The sequence below is a fragment of the Trematomus bernacchii genome, unplaced genomic scaffold (genome assembly GCF_902827165.1).
Source record: "Trematomus bernacchii unplaced genomic scaffold, fTreBer1.1, whole genome shotgun sequence".
NCBI classification, from domain to species: domain Eukaryota; kingdom Metazoa; phylum Chordata; class Actinopteri; order Perciformes; family Nototheniidae; genus Trematomus; species Trematomus bernacchii.
The window spans coordinates 30736542-30762094 of record NW_022987739.1 but is presented as its reverse complement, the minus strand read 5'-3'; the positions used below and the strand labels follow the sequence as shown (position 1 = coordinate 30762094).

The window sequence follows — 25553 nt, the reverse complement described above, 5'->3', positions numbered from 1 at the left end:
ATTTTGCACACTTATTCCACGTATTCCACTGGTTACATTGGCACGCGGCTCCGTAACCAGTGGGGTTGCCGACCCCTGCTTTAGACTGAGGTTTAAGCCAAGTACTACACACACACTTCAAATGTAAACACACACACACAGCATTTTAGACATTTAGAAATAAGACACAACACAAGAGGAGATCCTTCTTCAAGTCTGCATATATTTTCAATGGTAACATTCATTCTATCAGAGTTTCAGTAAGGATTGAAATGTCAGGGAACAACAGTCTAGAAAGATCCTGATGGGAGAGGAAAGTATATAATGAGGGGGAGAAATTAAGCACTTGATTCTGCTGCTGTGGACGTGCCGGTCTCAAATACTTCTTTACATCCACTCTGTCCTCGCTTCTCCAAAACACTTCAGAGGAGAGAGAGAGAGAAATCCCTTTTGACAAACACACACACAGAGAAGAGGGGCTGACATTGTTAAACAGAGCAGTGAGGACACATGAACCCTCTTATCTCTGCTGTGTGAACTCATGCCTGTTAGTTAGTAACCGGGCAGGTCAGAGTGAGCTCTCTGGATCTACATTTCCCATTGGGACTATAAGGATATTGGACAGAAGTGACGGGCGACAGTGCACGCAGAACCACAACGGTGAGAAAATCAAAAACTGAAATTCAAAAGGAGAATCACATTTCCTTTCCTTATTTACCTCAAAGAAAATCCACGTTCAAAGTCATTTCCATAATCAGACTGCAGCGGATTCACTGCCAGGGTTCAGAGAGCATGAATGAAAACAAAACAGGGGAAAATACAAATCCAAAAATATATATTTATGTTTATATTTATATATATTTATATATTTACGAGGTATGTATCCACAAAAAAATGAAAAAAACACCCAAAATTCCAAAATAGGCAAGTCTGTATTTTTCCAAATGTGTCCTTGCTTGCGGCGCCTGAAGGAAACATTATTATTAATAGTAATATTAATTAAAAAGGAAATAAAACCGGGAAGCTTTGCTGTCCGACAGCCGTGCTCAAAAACCTCGTAGTCCATTTCTCTCCATCGTAAGGAGTCCAAAAGGCTGTCGCACGCCAACCAAAACTCACAAAGTCCCAAAAGGAAAAATATCACTTCATTGTTGAAAGAAAACAAACAAGCAAACCCCTCCTAACCGTTAATCTCCCAACAACCACAGAGTCTCCGAGGTGAGGTCTGGAGTGAGGTGGTGGTGGTGTGGGTGGAGGGGAGAGAGGGAGGGGGGGGGGGGGAGGCCAGCCACAGGTCCACAAAAGGTGTCTTTGTGCAAAAAAAAAAACTGGTTTCCTCCCGACGATTGTTAGTGAGGCTGGCATTGGAGGATCTCTGCCCCCTGTGGTCACGCAAGGTACTGCTGCATCGCCGTCTTCGCCCTGAGAGAGAGGGACACAATCAGACCAGTTATTAAAAAGCAGAGGGGGGGAAGTAGTGGAATACTTAGTTACTGTACTTAAAAGGTAGGGTAGGTAAGAATGGAGAAACCAGCTCGAGTGCGCAAGAATTTGAATTTCAAAATCTGCCCCTTCCTTCAGACTTCCTTCTCTCAGAGCTGAATAGGACTACAGAAGTTGTGGAGGACGTTGTAAGTCATTACACCGAACACTCCTCTAAGTTTGTTTGCCATGTTCTGCTTGAGAGCAAGTACCTGCCTCCTGCAAACTGTTCAAACAAACGCTTCAACTTGTTCAATTTAGAATCTGTATGTTTGAATATGGATCTTAAGTTGGCGTGATGTTGAAGTCGTGCTGCTGTACTCGCCTGTAGTTCCTTTATAGCATAACGTTAGCATTTTGCTTCTGGCCATTAGATTTATGATTCGAACATTTAAAAAGTAGGGTAGACATGTGGAGATTATCCGGCTGAACAAAACGTGCATTTATCAAACAGGTTCGTTTTCCACAGACCTTATTTCGAGCTATTTTCCAAATCCCTATGGAGAAATCCCATTGCTCTTTTGTCGAGGGAACCCATGCGCAGCTTACTTCAGGGTAAATAAGGTAATACGCTGACTAAAAAGTATTTCCATACATACTGTACAACCCCATTTTGTAAAAAGACAAACTATGGCTTTGATAACCGTCTTGATTTTGCTCTCCTGGCCCACCTGTCACAGAGGTTGGGGTCCGAGGCCTGGGTGAGTTTGTGCAGAATGTCAACAAAGCCCATCTCTCTCAGTTTATCCTGACGCTCCTGAGAACCTGAAACACATAAAAGACACATAACAAACATTCAATTAAAAGCATAAATGGCTTTGTTAATTATTTAAGCATTCATTGCAGTATAGTCTAAATGTTCTTGTTCATAAAGTCACACTGTCCCGAAATTGACACCAGATGGACACACGAATATGGAATTGTGAATTTCGCGCGAAGATGGCCCCGAACCACACGAAGGCAACATTTACATTACATTTAAGACATACAACTGCAACGAAAGTAACAAAAACAATTATGTTAACGTACTATGATACTGTACTGATATTTTCAGACTTTGTTCTTTACTTTCTCCGTCTCTATATGTAGAATATATTACGTTTTCTCCATCATGTTGTTTCCATAGCAACAACACCTTCCTGTCAAAAGTTAACCTAAATTACATTTAAGACATACAACTGCAACGAAAGTAACAAAAACAATTATGTTAACGTACTATTTTCAGATTTTGTTCTTTACTTTCTCCGTCTTTATATGTAGAAGATATTACGTTTTCTCCATCATGTTGTTTCCATAGCAACAACAACAACTTCCTGTCAACACGATTTGACAAGATGGATGAGAGTAACACCTACATAACGGCCTCTCCCACTTTTGGGGGGAAACAACGCTGTCATTTGAATGGCGGTCGATACAAATTCTGAAGTTTTTGCCAATCCGATCAGAAATGTAAGAAATGGATTTGTGGAGAGCCCGATTACAATTACATGAAATCATTTTAAATCGACGATCGGGCTCGATATATGGTTAAATTAAAATCTGTAGGCGAGGCTGTAATTTTCGCCAGCTGTTACTCTCATGAGCGAGGCAGAAAATAATAGTGTTATCATGCCAACAAGCTGCTGTGTCGTTTATTGCACCTCAAACATTAAAACAAATCCAGAGTTCAGTGTTTCTGAACTTCCTCTAAGAAGAAAGGACAGTAACAGAAGAGCTCTGTGGCTTCAGGCTCGATCAGGCGTTGGTTTCTCCCAAAAGTGGGCGGGGCCGTAAAGTGACGTAGATGTTACTCTCATCTATGGACATCGATCGCCTACTGCTATATTTAACCATATATCGAGCCCGCTCGTCGATTTCCAATGATGTAATGTAATGGTTTGCCTGTCTGGCCATCGTAATCGGGCTCTTTGAAGATCAGAAAATCCACGGTTTTCTTACATTTCTGATCGGATTGGCAAAAACTTCAGAATTTGTATTGATCGCCATTCAAATGACAGCTTTTGTTTTCCCCCAAAAGTGGGCGGGGCCGTAATTTTCGCCCGGAAGTGACGCATGTGTTACTCTCATCTATGGGCCGATGTTGTTACGATCAGAGCCGAATTTGAACATTTCCTTTATCCATCTGGTGTCAATTTCGGGACAGTGTGACGCGGGCTTTACAGATGTCACTTTTGCTCTAAAAGAAGTTAAAATGTGATAAACGTTAACCTGAGCTGTGCTGACCTTTTGGGGAACAATCGCTGCTGACCACTGCTTGAACTGAAAGATGAAAAACAATTACATGTGTTTCTGATTTTCCAGCAATAACAAATAACAAAAAGGCCTTAAATTGAAACTCTGAAACATGGCGTTCTGCTGCTAGCAACATTAGCATTGTAGCTAAGGTGGCTTAGTACAGCGCCCCCTACAGTCCAGGATGCGTCTCTGCGGTAACAGGGATTCAGATCAACAATTTCAACATATGATAATAATAAATAATACATTACATTTATATAAGCGCTTTTCCTGGTGCTCAAAGCACTTTATAAAGACAGGTACAACTTATAAACCATCATTTAAAAAAATGGTTTAATTTATATTATACTGTTACCAGACAGTGAAATGATCATTTATAAAGTTTAATTGATCAGAAATGCTTTAATTTATGTTATTTAAACAGTTCATCGTTGCACACATTACACATTTTAAATAATATAATAAAAATGTGCAATTAAAACATTATTTGTAATAATAACAAAAACATTGACACATGGACCAGATATGTTTAAATATTCATTCAATAATTGATATAATGAGTTCACATACCAAACTAGTAAACAATTTCATTATAGCATAAATCAGTATTAGTATACATTATAAATAACATTTTTCTTGGTAATAAAATGATTATTATTAACTCTCAATTGACCATTTATTCACAAGGGGTTATTATAAAGTGCCACCATAACTAAACCCATGAGTCCCGATCTTACCGTCCTCCTCGTTCCAGATCAGGTTGGAGATGCAGAAGGTGGCGGCGAGCTGCAGTTTCACATTCGAATGCCCCTGCAGGAACAACAATTACAAGGGAGGAAAAAGCATCAACAAGAAGTCTAATGACTAAAACACACAGAGTTCAGATACAACACCATCTGCTTCCCATTCAGAGAATCAGTATGCATGCTGCAACAACACCAGCATCAGGTCTGATCGTATGAATGAGCTACTGTTGGGGAAATACTGAATGTCCTCTTCCAATATGAGAGTAACATGATAACAAAGGTATCCCAACTGTAGCTGTGAACATGACAGGATGTATGATTACCTAGAAGAGCATCAGGACTGTTTGAGGCATATGATAGCTATGTGATTAACATGATGATTCAGCCTCTATGGAGATAGACATATGACAAGCATGATCATTTCTGACGTGGAGCTAATCTGAAGTAAACATTGAATACTGCTTTATATTCCTCCATCTTGTGACTGTGTAACTCCCTCTCTTGGATATCAGCATGTGAAGGACACTGTTCAGGAACTAGTTGATGCTCTGTATGTGATGACTACTTCCATTCTGGAGAGGATCAGACATACATGGATCCTGAGATTGAAGATCAAGCCGGGGACCAGGGATTATTAACATTTTGAAGTATTCGGAAAAGTCAGAATTTTTAGATTTTGAGAGAAAGTCCGAATTTTGTGATTTTTTTAACGAAACCAACATTTTGAGAAAAAGTCAGAATTTTGTGAAAAAGTCAGAATTTTGTGAAAAAGTCAGAATGTTTTGAAAAAGTCAGAATTTTGTGAAAAAGTCGGAATTTTGTGAAAAAGTCGGAATTTTGTGATTTGCATGAGAGAAAAAAAAAACATTTTGACAAAAATAATTTTGAGATTTTCATGAAAAAAACCAACATTTTGACAAAAAGTCCGAATTTTGAGAAAAAGTCTGAATTTTGACAAAAAGTCCGAATTTTGCTATGTGATTAACATGATGATTCTATGGAGATAGCCATATGACAAGCATGATCATTTCTGACGTGGAGCTAATCTGAAGTAAACATTGAATACTGCTTTCTATTCCTCCATCTTGTGACTGTGTAACTCCCTCTCTTGGATATCAGCATGTGAAGGACACTGTTCAGGAACTAGTTGATGCTCTGTGTGTGATGACTACTTCCATTCTGGAGAGGATCACAGATACATGGATCCTGAGATTGAAGTTCAAGCCGGGGACGAGGGAGATTGTTCTAACAGCTACAGTAGAGTCTATATAAAGTACCATGTAGTATTTGATTTTCTGCAGCATGTCGTCATTGGTCATGAGAATTTCCTTGGCTGTGTTGCCGTCTGCGATGTTGGCGAGGATGCACAGCGTCTGGCAGGAAATAAAAACATCAGTGACCAACATGTATTTTGTTGTGATGCAAAACAAAGACTCCGGGACCAGAGGCCATAAGACTGTTAAACACCTGAACTTTTGAAAGAACATCCATCTGTTTGCAACTTATATATATCAATATTCCAATTACTTGTACAGTATATAGACTATTCTGCACTATTATATTATATTTTATTGTATTTACTTGCACTATTTTATCTGTTGTATTGTGTTGCACTGTTGGAGGAGCCTGTGACCTCCGATTTTCATTGTCATATCTACACTGTAGCTAATGTACACATGACAATAAAAGCCTTGAATCCTTGAAAAACTCTTAATTGCCAACTGATTCTCACTGATGTTCTCCCATTTCTACAACCACCACTGCAGATGAATAAAGACTCATACCTGCAGAATGTTAAAATGTGTCTGCAGTGCAGCTTTTTAATCATACATTCTGAATGAAAAGCATTTGTAAGCATGAAGGGGATGAGGGCTCACCTGCTCTTTGACCTCCACACTGTGCTCCGCCTCCAGGATGAGGGTCACCGCCTGCAGGATCTGCTTACCGTGAGAACTCATGATCTGGTCGATGTGCTGACGAATCAAGAGAGGAAGCAGGAGAGAGTCAGTATGCAGGCATGTAGGTAACATCTCTGAAGGATGTATGCAAACTCAGCACTCGCCACTGGACGATATGAGGAGTTCATGTCATGATTATCCAGGGTAAAATAATTGCCATTCAGGATATTATCCCAGTTAATCATGAATGGACTAAAATGGTCTTAAAACATGCTGGAATAATTTGGTATTACGTTAAAGGGGACCTATCATGCAAAATGCACTTTTTGATGTCTTTTATACATAAATATGTGTCCCCGGTGTGTCGGGGAACTCACGCAGCGTCAGAAAATAAAACCCTCTCTCTTTTCCTCCGTACCCAAATCTCTAAAAAACGGGGCTACAACGGAGCTGATCCAGATTTGCGTCCGATATGACGTAATATCTGAAATGTGGACCCACGGCCCTATCAGAAACGTTGCTATCAGAAACAATGCCCGACTGTTTTGGACGTAATATGGTCGGTGTTTACATTAGCATCGCTAACACTCAGAGCTAACCTGTACTGGAGAGCATGTGTGTGAAGAAGCAGGAAATAAAAAGGAACTCACCTTGTGGTATAACCGGCAAGAGAGAAAGCCTTTGAGCTCCATACTGTTTCAGAAATAATCCTTGATAATCCATGATATGGCGTTTCATCACCGCAGCATTTAGTTTAGACAGTAGCTGCCGGGTCCCGCATGAGCTCAGACCCCTACTTTTTTTTTTATCAATTTCTTTTTTTTTTTCAATTCTTTATACCCAAAATCAGCACTTTTGAAACAGGAAGTGAAATAGAGGGATATGAGGCATGGCTAGAATGGGTGATCTGTTTGGTATTTTGAGCAAAACACTTCATAGACATGTTTTTTATATATTTGTATATATCTGAGACCTATGCTATTGCCTACAAATAGCATGATAGGTGACCTTTTAAGATACACATATTTGTACTGCATCAAAGAGAGGACACATCTTTCTTAATCACTTCATAAAACAAAAACAACAACATGTTTGAAAAAGTAAAATGTTTGGTCTCCATGCATAAATAATAGGATACCTCGTACAGTAAAATAAAAAAACAACATTGTGTGGTAGAGAAAAATAGGGAAATGATCATGTGGACGAGTAACGAAGGATTTCGGGGTTTTTAAAGAAGCCCTGGGAGACAAATGTGAACTAAAACATTCTTATGTCATTTTGACATCTGATCTAAAAAGGTGTCTTGTAGGACGTTCAGCCTTGTGTAGCTAGAATTAGTATAACATCAACAAACATTTTCACATGTTTTATGTATGATTTGTTTTTTTTACAAGTCGTTAACACAGGAGAGAAAGACCTAAGAAAATGGATCAGCAGAATTAAAATGTCTCACTTTTGTCTTAGGGCTTCCTGTAACCCAAGAGCAAAACGCTTCTCAAATAGACTTTATCATATCAAAATCAAAGTAGTATCTCACCATGTTTGAACACACCAACACAATATTGCCAGAGAGCAATTACTAGTAAGATGTTCCTGTTATTTCCCCCAGAAATTGTCTGTAAATTTACTGTAAATAAGTAAGGCTGATATTCCATCACTAATGCATTGTACTAATAAGTCTCTGATCGTGCGTGTGTGCATGTGTCTTACTGGGCGTGTGTGTGTCTCTTATTGGGCGTGTGTGTGTGTGTGTATGTGTATGTGTATGTGTATGTGTATGTGTATATGTGTATGTGTATGTGTGTGTGTGTGTGTCTCTTACTGGGCGTGTGTGTCTCTTACTGGGCGTGTGTGTGTGTGTATGTGTGTGTGTGTATGTGTGTGTGTGTGTATGTGTGTGTATGTGTGTGTGTGTGTATGTGTGTGTGTGTGTGTGTGTGTGTGTATGTGTGTGTGTGTGTATGTGTGTGTGTGTGTGTGTGTGTGTCTCTTACTGGGCGTGTTGACAGCAGGTTCCTCAGCAGCCCGAGGGTCTTCATCAGCACGTTGCTGTCGGGGTCCGATAGCAGCCGGAACAACTGTTCTGTTCCCAAACACCGGACGATCTCCACCTTCACCTTCTGATCCGCCTGGAAGGCCATGTTCTACACACACACACACACACACACACACACACACACACACACAAATAAACAAACAAACCGAGTTCAGTACTAAAGAAATCTGGCAGTATGAGCCACTGTGTGAACATGTAAGATGGATCTGCTTTAACTGTACGGTGTCTTTGGGTGTCATGAAAGGCGCCCAAAATATGCATTATTATTATTATAATTAGTATATTTTAACTCAATACAATCTTGCATATAAAATCTGGAGTGGGGGATTTGTGTCTCCCCCTCTGGCTGTGATAGTTTTTACAATTTGAGAGAGACAACAGTGACGGAGTGTAATGAATGCTCCAGATTAAAAACACATGTAGCATTCAGACCACAGCTGCAAACATTTATCATCTAATCAATTACTCAAAAGAAAGACAAATAGCTTTTCAAAAAGCTGTTTTATATGATATTAAAGTAAATATATTTGGGATTTTTGACAAAGCGAGACATATACATACACTATATAACGGAAAAGGTCCATTAGATTTCACCTATTTTTTGAATTTATTTTGTGAACTCTTTTGGCAAAGGCTTCAACGTAAGGTACATTCATTTATATATAAAAGTCCCGCAGCTCAAAACACAACACTGTTGCTCAAGTTTTTTGCAGATGAGAGGAGAGAGAGATTTAATTAACAAAGGACAAGTGGAAAGGAGAAGGGAAGTGAAGAGAATATGAATTGAAAAAAGAGGATGGTTGTAAGAACAAGTGTAAAAAGTGTTAAATCCTTTTCTTACCATTAAAGCCCAGATCCCATTGACCCTCAGAGCAGGACTGTCACTCTGCGTCAGAGTGCAGAGCAACTCAATCACCCCCGACTCCAGGATGGGCTGCATCACAGAAACAAATGACCTTCATATTAAACATCAAATCTTGAATTTTAAAAGGACCAAAAACGGCATCATTTGAGACAGGAATCAAGGTTTCACTATGTCACATTTTCTACAGGTTACAGCGGACCGTAAGAGATACATGCACTCTTTTACTAAGGTTGGAGTCAAATAAAAGTATCAAAATAACTACAGTCAGAGATGGCAAAAGTACACACATCCTTTACTCAAGTAGAAGTACAGATACTCGTGTTTAAAAGTACTCTGGGGAAAGTAGAAGTACTGACTAAACTTCTTTACTCAAGTAAAAGTAAAGAGGGCTTTGAAATGTACTTCAGTAAAAAGTACCCATAACTAGCAGCTGTTTTAAAGAGTACCTGACCTCCCTTTATATTAATAGAACAATAATGTCATTGTTAGCTAATGAATGTTTCCATGCTGAACAACGGCAACATGACAACGTTTTCATTGGTCCCTCTTCTTTAGAGAAGACCAGGAAATGATGGATACACGGATCGTGTTCAAATCAATAGGCACGCAATGACTCTAAATAATAATGATCACGCCACCAAACACACATTCAAACTAAAGGAACCAGCCTGTTTGGAAAATGTAAGAAGTAGAAAGTACAGGTATTTGTGTTCAACATGTAAGAAGTAGAAAGTACAGGTATTTGTGTTCAACATGTAAGAAGTAGAAAGTACAGGTATTTGTGTTCAACATGTAAGAAGTAGAAAGTACAGGTATTTGGGTTCAACATGTAAGAAGTAGAAAGTACAGGTATTTGTGTTCAACATGTAAGAAGTAGAAAGTACAGGTATTTGTGTTCAACATGTAAGAAGTAGAAAGTACAGGTATTTGTGTTCAACATGTAAGAAGTAGAAAGTACAGGTATTTGGGTTCAACATGTAAGAAGTAGAAAGTACAGGTGTTTGTGTTCAAAATGTAAGAAGTAGAAAGTACAGGTATTTGTGTTCAACATGTAAGAAGTAGAAAGTACAGGTATTTGTGTTCAACATGTAAGAAGTAGAAAGTACAGGTGTTTGTGTTCAAAATGTAAGAAGTAGAAAGTACAGGTATTTGTGTTCAGAATGTAAGAAGTAGAAAGTACAGGTATGTGGGTTCAGAATGTAAGAAGTAGAAAGTACAGGTATTTGTGTTCAGAATGTAAGAAGTAGAAAGTACAGGTATTTGTGTTCAGAATGTAAGAAGTAGAAAGTACAGGTATTTGTGTTCAACATGTAAGAAGTAGAAAGTACAGGTATTTGTGTTCAACATGTAAGAAGTAGAAAGTACAGGTATTTGTGTTCAACATGTAAGAAGTAGAAAGTACAGGTATTTGTGTTCAACATGTAAGAAGTAGAAAGTACAGGTATTTGTGTTAGAAATGTAAGAAGTCAAAGTAAAAAGTCGTCAGAAATATAAGTAGTGGAGCAAAGTACTGATACCAGAAAAATGTACTTAAGTACAGCAACGAAGTATTTGTACTCCACTACTTCCGACCTCTGACTACAGATATGTAACGTACCTCTTTGCTGGGGGAGAACTCCAGCAGTAGATTGCATAGTGTTGAGGAGGCCATGACCAAGACTTCATCCGGAGCGTTCTGCAGCAGCTACACACAGCACAACACAACATCTCACTCACTATGTGTTTATAGGAGTATACAAATGCTATACGATAATACTTGAATGGTCAGATCAAGTCTGAAATGCTCCTTGCATCACAGCAGCTACATGTGTAACATCAACAGACACATATCAAGACACAATACATGACAAACAAACAACAAACATTTAACATAACAGCACGATCACTGAGAGAAAACCTGCTCAAAGAGCCTTTACGCAGCGTCCACACGGCGGCGAGCGTTGAAGCTTGCCGGCGGGCGTGTCTGAAGCTCGACCAACAACCAATCACATGAATCTCCCGCCCCGGACACACAAGCAGCGGTTTGATTGGCTAGAGCTTGTACTGGCATGTTGTTGGACAGCCTCTCAGGTTATTATGGTCTGCTGAGGCGGAAAGTCTCTGACAGGGTGGACCAACAATCTTTGAGCAGATTTTTAACAGGTGGAGCAGTTTTGATTTGAAAGCTGTTGACAAACACTTGTACCAGGTAGCATTGCAGTACTGAAATGTAACGTATTCCCCTATAAATCCACTCCACTGACCTTCATGAGGGGTTTCCACACCGCATGGTCATGGAAGCTCGTCCTCAGCTGCTGCACCGACCGCGACAGACTGTGAAGACACCTGGGAAAGAAATACGAACGGACAAAGACAGGGAATAGTTACGTCATAGCATTTTGTAAAAGTATCATTAGGATTTTATGTCATCGTAATTCATTAATTGAACCTTTTTTTTTTATATTCAAGAGATCATTTAGGGTAAATACCTCATTTATAATATCCACAAAGAGATATACCAACAGAAAACAAGCTTAAATAGTAAAAAATATGAAATGTTGAATCTGTATATCTTTCGATAGATTATACTTATTATTTTTGAGGTAATACAAATTCATAAAATCCTGCTTGCCATGTTTTAAGATATTTAAATATTTTTGAAAGATTGCTTTGAAGAAATCTTTGGCATGTTTATTTGAAGTTCAATGTCTTTAACAGATCTGCAGGAACTAATCTGTAAATGCTTTGTAGAGATGGGACAAAAAGACTTTGTACGCACCTGACGGCGGCCAAACGGACTTTAATGCTGGACTCTGATAGGCCGCTGACTATCCGGTCCATCATGTTCTCTGTCTCTGTGATCTGAAGACAAGAGAAAAGAGAAGTGGTGGATAAGAATATAAATATGTATGCTCACGATTATATATCCAAACAAAAAATACACCTGAGGAAAGCTCACCTTCTTGCGGATGTCCTCGTCGTTGGAGCCCAGCGAGGCGTAGAGTTTGAACGCAGCTTGTCTCAGCTCGTGAGCGTGCTTCAGGTCGTGATCCAGCTGCAGAGGACAGAGAGGACAGTGAACGTCTGCATAATGTCATCAAGTCATGTTGGTTAGGATGGATCAATAAACTTGGATTTACTAAAGGAAATGTGTTTTTAATTAGGCAACAGGGAACTGTGTACTTTAGTTCTGGATTAAAGTATTTTTAAATAGTTTTTCCTAAACTAATCCTAGAATAAATCATATTTGTTGGTGCAACTTGAGTCTTGTTTGAGTAATAAAACCCGAAATATCGGCCCCTCTTAAACCTTGTTAATCACATAAAGACGGCATGTTGGTTAAGATAAAAAAAACTTGGATTTACTCAAGGAAATGTGTTTTTAAATTGGGCAACAGGGAACTGTGTACTTTAGTTCTGGATTAAAGTATTTTTTAAATAGTTGTTCTAAATTCTGATCAGAACGAATCTTAGATTAAATGAATACTTGTTGGTGTAACTTAAGTCTTGTTTGTGTAATAAAACAATACATATATCTGCCCCTTTTAAACTTTGTTAATCCCATAAAGAGGGCCCACTGAGGCCGCTGACCCACCCTCTTGTTGTCAGTGATGGCCGACACAGTACCCCCGTTTTTAGAGATTTGGGTACGGAGGAAAAGAGAGAGGGTTTGGTTTTCTGACACTTTGTGAGTCTCCTGACACCGGGGACACAGTTATGTAGAAAAAGACATCAAAAAGTGCATTTAGCATGATAGGTCCCCTTTAAGTCTTGTTTGTGTAATAAAACACTAAATATCTGCCCTTTTAAACCTTGTTAATTCCATAAAGAGGGCCCACTGAGGCCGCTGACCCACCCTCTTGATGTCAGTGATGGCCGACACAGAGCTGGGGTATTTGAAGTAGTCGGCCAGCATGGCCACCAGGTGGTCGGTGGTGCTGGCGATCCTCTGCAGCTCCACGTCGGGCTCCATCAGGTAGGCCAGCGTCTCCGCTCCCTCCACCCTCTCCTCCAGGAGATGCTCTTTACTGCACATCCGCACCAGGCAAGGCAGCGTCTGCAAGGAAGACAGGAAGTAACGTTAGATAAGTGTTGGGAAAATACTGAATGCACTCTTCCACTATGAGAGTAACATGATAACAAAGGTATCCCAACTGTAGCTGTGAACATGACAGGATGTATGATTACCTAGAAGAGCATCAGGACTGTTTTAGGCATATGATAGCTATGTGATTAACATGATGATTCAGCCTCTATGGAGATAGACATATGACAAGCATGATCATTTCTGACGTGGAGCTAATCTGAAGTAAACATTGAATACTGCTTTCTATTCCTCCATCTTGTGACTGTGTAACTCCCTCTCTTGGATATCAGCATGTGAAGGACACTGTTCAGGAACTAGTTGATGCTCTGTGTGTGATGACTACTTCCATTCTGGAGAGGATCAGAGATACATGGATCCTGAGATTGAAGCTCAAGCCTGTGACAAGTGATTATTAAAACATTTTAAGTATTCAGAAAAGCTGAATGTTTTGAAAAAGTCTGAATTTTTTGAAAAAGTCTGAATTTTGAGATTTTGAGGAAAAAATCAGAATTTTGAGAAACAGTCAGAATTCTTTGATTTTCAGAAGAAAAAAAAACATTTTTAGAAAAAGACTCAGTATTTTGTACATGACCAGGGATGTATGATTACCTACAAGAGCCGGTTGAAGCTCAAGCCGGTGACGAGTGATATTTTTCTAACAATAAGGAAGAAATCTAATATTTAATATTCCATTACTCACATACTGATGTCTATATAATATCCTGCTTTATATTTTGTCACTGTAAATGTGTAATTTAACATGTATATTTTCTACTTTTTTTTATTGCTATTGATATGTTGACATTTTTAAATGTTTACTTCTAGTCTTTTAATTTTATTGTGCAATGCCATGTCCCAACTTGGGATCAATAAAGTACTTCTTACCTTATCTTTAGTGCCTCTACTGGTACATCATCATCAGAATAATAATCAGAATAATGTCAGAAAATCCTTTTCAACAGTTATTCTATCAGAGAATGTATTAAAAGTAGGTAAACAAATCTTCACTTTATAGGAGTAACAATGTAAGTGTCAGAAAACCCTGACCTTTAGGACCACGCAGCTGTCGTCCGTCCTGATGGCGCCCGCTCGACACATGTACGTTAGACTGAGACAAAAGGAGGAGACGTCACACTCAAAGAAAACGTGTAAAGGAAACAGAGTCGTCTATCATAAATGATTTATTTCACTCACCATTTGGCTGCCGTTAGCTGCATTTCAATAGGTTGATCCCTTTGCATCATTCTGACAAATACCTGAGAGAGCAGCTCACCATCCACCAGCACTGGTGACAGAAACAGAGGACAACTGGGGTTAGAAAGTGGAACGTATAGAGGAGAAGAGAAGAAGAGAGGTAGAGAGGTAGAGAGGTAGAGAGGTAGAGAGGTAGAGAGAGAGAGAGAGAGATATATATATATATATATATATATATATATATATATATATATATATATATATAGAGAGAGATAGAGAGATATATAGAGATATAGAGAGATAGATATATAGAGAGAGATATATATAGAGATATAGAGAGGTAGAGATATATATATATATATATATATATATATATATATATATATATATAGAGAGAGAGATAGAGAGATATATAGAGATATAGAGAGATAGATATATAGAGAGAGATATATATAGAGATATAGAGAGATAGAGAGAGATATATATAGAGAGAGATATATATAGAGATATAGAGAGATAGAGAGAGATATATATAGAGAGAGATATATATAGAGATATAGAGAGAGATATATATAGAGATATAGATATATAGAGAGATAGAGAGAGATATATATAGAGAGATATATATAGAGAGAGATATATATATAGAGATATAGAGAGATATATATAGAGATATAGATATATAGAGAGATAGAGAGAGATATATATAGAGAGATATATATATATATATATAGAGAGAGATATATAGAGATATAGAGAGAGAGAGATATAGAGAGAGAGAGAGATAGATAGATAGATAGATAGATAGATAGATAGATAGATAGATAGATAGATAGATAGATAGATAGATAGATAGATAGATAGAGAGAGAGACTCCAGCTTAACACTAGAACCTCCAGGGGTCGCTGTATACCTAAAACCACCAACGGGTCAAATGTACCCGCTATATTAGAATGCATTGATTTTCAAGGTACAATGTTCTTTTATTTATCATACTAGAACTTATATCAATAGAATCTGTGGACTCTCAGCTTTCATATGATATCTAGTGTGCAGATTGCATGAAGTATAAAATATAAAAGTGTCATGTATTTTACGTAATGCGATTGGCTCTCGCAATCGGCATTTTTAGAGAGCCCCGATCGATCGGTAGAGAGTGAGTATCGGCCGATATTGATCGGCCGATCGAGAGAGAGAGACAAAAATATGAGGAAAGTAGAAGGAAGAATAGATGGGAGGGAAATGTAAAGTGAGACAAAGAAAAGTGAGAAAAAGCAAACGAAATGGTGAATAAACAAAAATGAAGGGACAAGAGAAAAAGTGAAAGGAGACAAGAGACGAGAAGCTCACCATTCACCAGTGTCATGGAGACTTGAGTGTTCTCATAAGCCAGGACTGAGAAACACTTTAACGCCTGCATCCGGACCTGAGAGGAGAGGAAGATATTCAGAGTTACCCGTGAGTGAAAGGTATTCTGGGTAAATCTACATTACTCAAACAGAGAGACGCACCTTATAAGAGGGGGAGATAAGAAGAGGGGCGATGTTCTGGATTGCGCCGTGGTTAAAAAGAACCGTCTGGTGCTCCGGGGTCTGCAGACAAAAACACAATGAATCTCCATCTGGACACAAGAGCCATGGACTCCACTGTGTGTGTGTTTGTGCGTGTGTGTGAGAGTGTGTGTGTGTGTGTGTGTGTGAAGATATACCAACAAATACCTTACAACAGTGGGAGAAGATCTGTGTGATGTACTCCTGCGTTCTCTGGGAGCGGCTCAGGAGAGACATTAGATGGGGGATCACAGTGGGGTCCTAAAACCAAACAAAAAACGTCAACAAATATAATTTAACAATGGAAATAGTTAACTTTTATGTAACGGAGGAGAGACATAATGAGCATGTTGCACCAGGAGGACATTACATACACATTGTAGGTGCCATAATGCTACTTAGCTCAAGTTCATTATTTGTATTATTATTATTCGTTTACGTCACCTTTATTTGTTTGTTGAGCACTTCCGGTAATTGTCACATGGGTGTGGTTTGGTTATATAAGTCACCTGTTTGATGTCGAGTGCAGATGACAGAGGGTGAGCTTGTGCTGTCATTTTTTCTGTTGACCGTTTTGTCCATAGTTACTATGTTTTGATTTTGTTTATTAAATATCCTTAAAACTATATTGCTTCAGTATGGACTTTCTCTTCGAAAACGCGTCACAGTTTATAGCCAAGTTTAGCCTCTCGGCGACTCAAACGTAACTGGGGATTGAGCCGCCACACACATGGAAGAAAGACATAGAATAGTTTGTTAACATTTCTGGTGTCTTTTTACTTCTTTGAGACCTAGTGAGTTCTCCTCTCTTCGGTAAGACTGTATCATTCATATTGTCACAATGTCATCCTTGAGCTTATTTAAAGTGGACCTATTATGCTATATTGGAAACATATATTGTAGGGCCATACCTATGCAAAACATGTCTGTGAAGTTGTTTGCTTAAAATACCAAACAGATCATTGTAGCCATGCCTCATACTGCTCATACCCTTCTTTTGCAGCCCTGTTGCAAACAGGCTGATTCTGCTGCTAGCCACGCCCCTTTGTAGCGTCACGCAGCTTTCCCCTGCTACGGGGAGAAGCTCAGCTAAACCCTGCGGTGATTAAATGCCATGTTATGCTCCTAACGACTTCAAGCTTTATTTCTGAAACAGTATGGAGCTCAAACCTTTCTCTCTCGCAGGGTTTACCACAAGGACACACATATTCTCTCCAGTAGCATACAGCGTTAGCTCCATGGTTTGCTCTGAGTGTTAGCATGCTTGCTAATGTAAACACACAGCATATTACTCCCAAAACACGCCGCGCATTGTTTCTGATACAGCACATAGCTTGACATGTTCTTTCTTAAGTGTTTACCGCTAGAACAGTGCCATTATATGTATTATATATATATAACAACTTTACTCTAAGCCTCCAGCAGACATCCTGCTGAATACACAGACACACAGCTGTATACGGAGACGATAGGTCGGGACGTGTCACGTGTGCCGGAGACGATAGGTCGGGACGCGTCACGTGTGCCGGAGACGATAGGTCGGGACGCGTCACGTGTGCCGGAGACGATAGGTCGGGACGCGTCACGTGTGCCGGAGACGATAGGTGGGGACGCGTCACGTGTGCCGGAGACGATAGTCGGGACGCGTCACGTGTGCCGGAGACGATAGGTCGGGACGCGTCACGTGTGCCGGAGACGATAGGTCGGGACGCGTCACGTGTGCCGGAGACGATAGGTCGGGACGCGTCACGTGTGCCGGAGACGATAGGTCGGGACGCGTCACGTGTGCCGGAGACGATAGGTCGGGACGCGTCACGTGTGCCGGAGACGATAGGTTGGGACGTGTCACGTCGGCCGGATCTCGTAAATGAAGTAATAGGAGCGAAAATTCTGGATCTGCTTGATCCCCCCCCCCCCCTTTTTTTGAGATGTGGGTACGGAGGAAAAGAGAGAGGGTTTTGTTTTCTGACACACCGGGGACACATATTTGTTTATGTTCTTATAGTTTTCTTAAAACAGTTTTCTATCTGTGTTTTTAATTCTTGTTTTACTTTTATGTATGCACCACAATACCAGATCAAATTCCTCGTACGTGTCAACCTACCTGGAAATAAACCTGTTTCTGATACCATAATATTAGAGGAACACTGACGTTGTATGTGTATATTCTATGTGTGTGTATGTAGTGTATATAGCAGACAGAACATGTAGAAGTCCACCTACAGTATAGAGCAGCTGCACGGGGGTGACTGGACTGATGAAAACCGTTCTGAGACATCGAAGACAAGCTTCAATAAAGATCAGGTCTGGACACAAGAGACCTGCGGGAACAAAACACAGGTAGGTCTCAAAATATGTCCTTCTCTGCAGCGAGTGTTTGTATACTTTATGATTTGATTGTTCTCTCCACCTTGAAGCAGGGCGGGGATGATGTGACAGTCCACCAGGGACTTGATGTTGTTCTCGGTGCCCATGGCCAGGCTGCCCAGCACCACGGCACACTCTGTCCTCAGCTCCAGAGAGGAGGAGCTCTGCTGCAGCAGGTACAGTAACCTGAACCCATGAGAAAAATACACACAGTTCATTGTAGAGGATGGTCAGTAACGTGTAAGGTTTCCGGTAGAGCAGTGTTTCTCAAAGTGTGGTCCCCTAGTGGTCCGTGAGCACCCCCTAGTGGTCCGTGAGTATATTGGTAAAGTTTCACATTTGAAATACATTACATTTATTTAAGTTTTCCGCACTCTCGCGGGAATATCTCCGCCATGGAGCGAGTTTAACTTTCACTTTCGATTGCATGATATAGCCCAGGGCAACACCTTGGTCACACATGTTGCCACGTGTTTGTACCATTTTCAGGCGATTCGTAATCTGTTCTAGAAAAACGATGTGTTTTTATTTTTATTTCAAGAAGCGTATAAAACAAACAACGGATGTCTTTTATGAACATTTATCCATGCTGGAAGTAGATTTAGATGTGTTAGGAGTTAGATAGAGATTATATATATCTACCTCAGAGAGTTAAACTTGGGCCTGCGACCATAGTTTTACTGTATTTTGTTTTGAAAATCCACAGCGGAGGTTTGTGTCGTACTATGCGGTGTATTTTGCATTTGTCTCAGTAGCCAGCGATCTGTGAGTTAGTTGGCTCGGACATAAACTCTGTAATAAATGTAGTCTACATTTCATAAGAGGTGTAAAACCTGTGAGCATTTTAAATCGCATTTGAACTAAATGCTTATAAAATCTGTAGTTGTATTTGTATTGTTGATTCAATGTGTGAACGAGGCGATATAGAGGTTAAGCTGTCATTATTAGGCTGTAATTTGTTATATACTGTTGGAGTGGTAAGTAGGCCTATTGTTTTTGGATATTTGTGGAGTTAGGTGGTCCGTGAGTGTTTTTCTTTTGGTTAAAGGTAGGGTAGGTAAGTTTGAGAAACCGGCTCGAGATACACTTTTTGTTATATTCCATGGAATGCTCTTAACATCCCGATAGCAATGAATATCTGAAGTGCTTTGACAAAAAATCCATAACAAAATGTCATCTGTGGAAGCCGTGGTACTGTAAAAAGCACGACCAATCATTTTAGCCGGCCCGGCTAAAATAACTGGATGGCCTACCTGCCTGTCAGCCTTCCATCTGTGCACAAACTTATCTCGTGCCCTCATTGGTCATGTGCGCGTTTGTGTGTGTTGGAGGAGGGGCTCTGTAAGGAAGTGGCAGATATTCTCCGGCTGTGTATTTTCAAATTCTAGCGATCTCGAGCCGGTTTCTCAAACTTACCTACCCTACCTTTAAGTGGTCCTTGGTATTAAAAAGTTTGAGAAACACTGCGGTAGAGGATGCTAGCATGGTAATATCTTCCCGAAAATCAAATGTAAGTATTTGTGCTCTAGCCTGAGCGAGCTCGAGCTATTTTTCTAGAATCTTTTAGTGAATATCTGAAATACTTTATGGTAATATCGCTTTTCGGAAATGATGACCCAGTTACTAAAATCCACAGAGCTTGTTGTGAGCAGTTTCATTTAGGAACTATTTTCTTTATTTTCTCTATAAAACATCCACCAACCGTATCACTGCACAGAAAGAAGTTACACCTACTCATGGAGGAGAAAATATTGCTATCATGAACCACTAAAACAATCCAGACTGATAAATAGCACTACAGTTAAGAGAACATATGGGTTATATATTTGAGGTGAACTGCCCTTTAAGCTATAACAGTTCTACTGTTTTTCTATTCAAGCTCGTACTTTGTGACAGTAGATTTTAATTTAGTGGCTGTCTACTTGTAAAAGGCATGTACAACTAAAGTCATACATTAAGTGTACTTGAACACAAATCTAAATGGTCAAGATTGGGGAAGGTGTGCAGAGACGTACCTTGGCACCGCTCCGAGGACGATCAGATTGGCCTTCTGCTTGTTGTTTCCTATGACTGCATTCTTCATGTCGCTGTGAAGTCAGACAAACACACAGATAAGAACCATTTTAGCATCTTTTTTGGGGCAAACGAGACACATTTGCTATAAATAACAGCTCATAACTCTTCTCGGTTGTTGTTTTTTATTGCTGCTACAACAGAACCTTGGTGACACATTTAAGAATTTTAACTTGAATTTAAGATTACAAAAATAGAAACGGCATACTTCTTACAGATTTTGCAGTAATGGTGTACCAGTAAAGTAAATATACTGACCGATACAATCATGTAGGAACAACATGTGTAGTTGAAGAAGAAGACTAGCAATTTGGGAACCTAAAATTATATTTTCAATGTTTTTAACCTAAAGGCTATTCTAATATGACCGGGTACAGTTTGACCTACTAAGCAATAATCTAATGTGTGTTCTCGTTCAGTAATGTACCGTTTCATCATACAAGAATATAAAAAAACGACACTGCAACTTGGGGATAATGACCCTTTGGGATATCATCTAAAGCTTTATTATTGATCTAATTCTGCAACAGGTCAGAAAGATGTTTAAAATGTATTCTAAAATCAACAAACGTGCTCTAATGGCGCGTTTCCACTACACGGCCTCGCTCGGCCTCGCTCGGTATGGCTGGGCCTCGTTAGGACTGGCTCACTTTATGGCGCATTTCCATTACAGTTTAGGAACTGGGGTAGTATCTATAGTAACGCAGTGTAGGCGGAGCCGTGACGTGATCTTCAATGAGAACCCCAGGAAAACAACACAGCCGTTAGCTGTTAGCACTCAGAGCTCACAGCTCCTCATATATGTTCAGAAACTAGACAAAAGTTAAACAAGTACAAACCACAGACTGCCTGTGTCATGGTGAATACAGTCGCTGCTTTATTTATGTCTGTATAGGCCGTTGTTGTGAGTGTGGACGGTCGGAGCATACACTGCGTTAGCTTAGCCAATCTCCATTTAGAAAAACACGCATTTTTTTCGCCTGCCGTCTGTCTGCAGACTTGACAAAGCATTAATTCATGGTTTTTACTAACCAGTATCAGTATGTTGTTACTTCGGCATCATTTTGAAAAGTGTATTACAATTAAATCACGGTCAAATATGTCCATCTTGTTGTAGTTGTAGCCCCCTTGCCAGCGACGCTCTCTCTAGTTTAGCATACTCAGCCCGACTCAGCCTCGTTGTCTCTGGCCCTAGACCCGCGATTTTATGAGGCCAGAAAAACTGTGAATTAGGACCCGCCGGCCGGTACTAGGCCAAGTGGAAACGCAACCAAAGACGGGCCGCTGACGTCACAGCCCTCTTAAACCGTGCTCCGCGCTGTAGTGGAAACGCGCCATTAGTACAGCACATTAAGATGCATTTTGCACGATGTTGTTCTTTGACAATAAAAAAGGACCATGAGCTGGTAGTCAGAGAATTTATAAAAACAGACAGAGGTCAAGCAGACTAATATTTCCACATCAGATCAGAGAAGGTAAACATGAAGTAGATGCACCACACACGTTTAGGACACAGAATGAGCCAGGTAATTTGCATGCACTGCATTTTGTTTTCCATGCAGCATTTTCTCTGCCCTGCAAGTGCCCCAGATGATATCATATAGCAGGTAAGTGAGGCTAACGGAAAAGTACAGCTGTAGCAGGCATTCAAGTCAGTCAGGTGCTCGGCTAGCGGAGCGCTGCACGCCGTAACCAGAGCTAGTCCCTTCAGAAGTTAAAAATAACGGATATTGTCAGGTCATCAAAGCGAGAGAGAGTGAGAGTGAGATATGAAGTCACACTGATGACTGAAATGCATTTTGAAATAGAGCGTCACATGAAAGTCTGTGTATATAAACAGAGGTCATGCTCATTCAAGCAATGCATTTCAGCAGAGAACTGTATCCGTGTTTAGCACAAATATCAGCTGAAGACACAGGTTGTGAAGAAATGCATTGAGGCCAACAAAAGTGTCAGAAAAGACAACATACTGTAGAAGTTATATAGTGTTGCTGGACTTACATGACTCCCTGCAGCACTTTCTGTGGGTCTGGGTCAAACAGTCTGTCAACATAATGGCGACTTGTGGCAGTTACTTCCTGTGTGAGGAGAAATATAACAGCAACATTAGAGACTTAATTCACTGATTTATACATTTCCCACAATTCCCAGTTAGGGCTAACTTGCTAGAAAGTACATTCGATTAAATCTGGTTTGGCTTCCCTTAACACAGACACACACAACAGATAATGATACATTTGGTGCACAGAGATCAATTAACAAGAATGTAAAAGATGAAAGGCTGCGAGAAAAGAGCCTGTCTGCATGCAATCTTAAAAAATAAGACAACAGCAATTACAAATACTTGATATCTGACTGTTTAAGTAAAATAAAAGCCTTGATAGACTAACAGTCGTGCACGCATACAGTAGCATTCATAGCAGGGCCCTTTGAAAAAGCTGTGGCTCTAGACGTGACACAAAAAACAAGACAACAGCAATTACACACCATTTTAAATACTGGATTTCTGACTGTTTGACTGGAATAAAAGCCTTGATAGACAAACAGTCATGCAGGCATACAGTAGCATCCATAACAAGGCCCTTTGATAAACTGTGGCTACACGTGACACCAGAAAGCTGTGTTTATATTACAGCGTTAACCAGAACTTTCCACCTGACCCCAGAGGACCAGAGCTCACAACCCAATGTTACTATTTGCTCTTGGTGCCTGCATGCTGCCGACAAGGTGGAGCATAAACCTGTCTGTGATATGTTCATTATATATGTCAGCCTGAATAGATATCATATAAATACATACAGTATACACAGCAACCAAGCTATTTACTATTTTATTTGTATTTACTTGCACTATTTTATCTGTTTTGTTGTGTTGCACTGTTGGAGGAGCCAATATTCATTCATTAACATATCTGCACTGTAGCTATGTACACATGACAATAAAGACTTGAATCTTGAATCTTATGTTCAAAGGCTCATACTCAACTTAGTGCAGAATGGAACTTTTCATGTCAAAAAATTGAAAAAAAGCATAAAAATAGATTCATAGACCTAGTCCTTAAATCCTGAAGAGGATCAAAGGTTAAAGAGAAATACATCCAATATACCATAAATGTGCATTTGACACTAAAATGTGCTACTCATTCTGTCCCTTGTAGGAGAAGTTTATATTCATGATTGATTATAAATCATTACAACATTTTGTATGATGGAAGGGGTTGCAGCTATGTTTAGCATATATAGTATAATGAATATGCTTACAAAAACTCTTACAAATGTATCCTAAACAATGTGCAACTACAATACAGATGTAGCTCATAAATGCAGCTAAATATCTTAATTATCTGTCATGTAATATAGGCCTAGTATCAATCTTTGTGCCAAGTTAATTGGTTTAATGCGTTTAAAGTTCATCCATTAAAAGTCAACTCATTTGAAAGTAAACAATATACAAGGAAAATGAGTTATGGACATGTTTCTTCATTTGAACTGATGAATAGTATTACTGTTTGTTTATTACCCGGCCCCTTGTCTTATCTATTTTTGCAAAAGTGGCCCCTGTGTAAAGCAAGTTGAGTCCTCTCTCTTTCTGCATGCAGCTAACTAGGGGGCGTTTCACAGTTTCAAGGCTGTGCATGTTCATTTTAGCTACCTATTTAACGTTAACTTTATCCAAGATACACCTGACAGCCATTGTCACCTGATAAAATAAATTACAATACCATAGTATAGCCAAATACTTTACTTTTTGCTGCCACTAGATCTCAATTTACCTAGTAACAAAACTCCTCTAGAAGTGTTAGCTTTGTTAGCTTAACCCCAATGCTAGTTAGCCAACGTTAGAGACCATAAGGGTAGCTAGCTTACACCATTAAGTTTGTTATTGTAATAAGCAAGATACAATAATATTTGTATTTTGTTTTTTGGATTATAAAAAAGCAAATTCCTGCTAGTTGTCTTTCATTGTGATTTTAGGAATATTTGAAACGTGTTTTGAACTGACAGCACTTTCACTGCTAGCCGTTAGCTGCTAACTCATTCCGAGTGACACTGACAGGTACGTTCGCTCCATTTGGATTCCTAAACGCACCGACGGGACGGGCGGACACATTTTGACCCACATTTGTCTAAAGTGGATTTTTGTGTCTTTTTTATTATACTTGTTTCTATTGCTCCCCTTGTTTGAGTATTATTGAGGTACACCCCCACAACCTTCTTGTTCATAATTGAATGTATAGCACGTTTAACGTTCATTGAAAAAAAGAGAATAAACTGAAAAAAATAGTCCCTTCACATGTTCAGAACGTCCCGCCCGCCCGGGTGACGCCATTACATAAAACAAGTCTCCCCATCAGCTACGTAGATGAACCGCTACAGTGCTAACTTAGCTTTGTAGGCTAACAGAAACACATAAAACCTTCTAGCTTCTTCATGAGACTGAATCAAAAGATGCTAAAACACCAACTTGTTGAGTGTGAGTACACTGTTAGTTTTCACAATAAAGATGTTGAGAGTGACACTCACAGAAAGCACACTGATGCGGAGAGGGGCCTCCAACAAACACGCCATCTCTCTTCCCCAGATTCAGCGCCCCAATCGGCGCAGCTTTCTGCAGACACTCCGCCCCCCGGAGAAGCTGTGAGAGGCTTTTTAAAGAAATAAATAACCGCAGATAAATCACACCACTCTCCTTGCAAGCGTTACGATAAAAACAATGAGGTAACTATATTATTCCTGTATGGACTCGGTTGTAAACAAAAAACAAACACCGCTAACTTGCTGACTGTCAGACTGTGGACTGGATTTGTCAATTAGGTACATTTTGTTTATAAATGTTAGAGTTAGATTCGAGTCAATAACCGACCACGAATATTTCATGCATACAAATATAAAAAAAATATATGCACACTCCATAACAGTTTATAAATATAGTTAAATGTATACTAGACAACACGTAAAATATAAAAATGCCAATCTATTTTTTTATTTCTTTATTCGAGGGTGTTGAATCTGCTGCTCACAATCTACCCAATGTGTGACGTTT

At 39.6% G+C, this 25553-nt stretch overlaps 1 protein-coding gene across 3 annotated transcripts; it reads right to left on the bottom strand.

Annotated features, from left to right (window-relative positions):
* Positions 1-181: 181 nt before the first annotated feature.
* armc8 (armadillo repeat containing 8) lies at positions 182-25312 on the bottom strand. 3 transcript variants are annotated; one of them, XM_034147629.1, is made up of 23 exons: positions 25034-25312; positions 22512-22588; positions 20453-20524; positions 18481-18623; positions 18294-18391; positions 16239-16331; positions 16032-16112; positions 15871-15946; positions 14521-14611; positions 14374-14434; positions 13096-13296; positions 12200-12295; positions 12020-12102; positions 11505-11586; positions 10859-10945; positions 9238-9330; positions 8335-8484; positions 6320-6415; positions 5720-5815; positions 4434-4506; positions 3670-3720; positions 2133-2226; positions 182-1401 (listed from the first exon to the last, which is right to left on the bottom strand). In XM_034147629.1, the coding sequence occupies exons 1-23, from the start codon at positions 25076-25078 to the stop codon at positions 1368-1370; spliced, it is 2073 nt and encodes a 690-aa protein (XP_034003520.1). In that variant the 5' UTR covers positions 25079-25312; the 3' UTR covers positions 182-1367. The 3 variants fall into 3 exon arrangements, with proteins under 3 accessions (XP_034003520.1, XP_034003521.1, XP_034003522.1); XM_034147630.1 differs by having other exon boundaries at positions 3685-3720; XM_034147631.1 differs by lacking the exon at positions 3670-3720.
* Between the last annotated feature and the right edge of the window lie 241 nt (positions 25313-25553).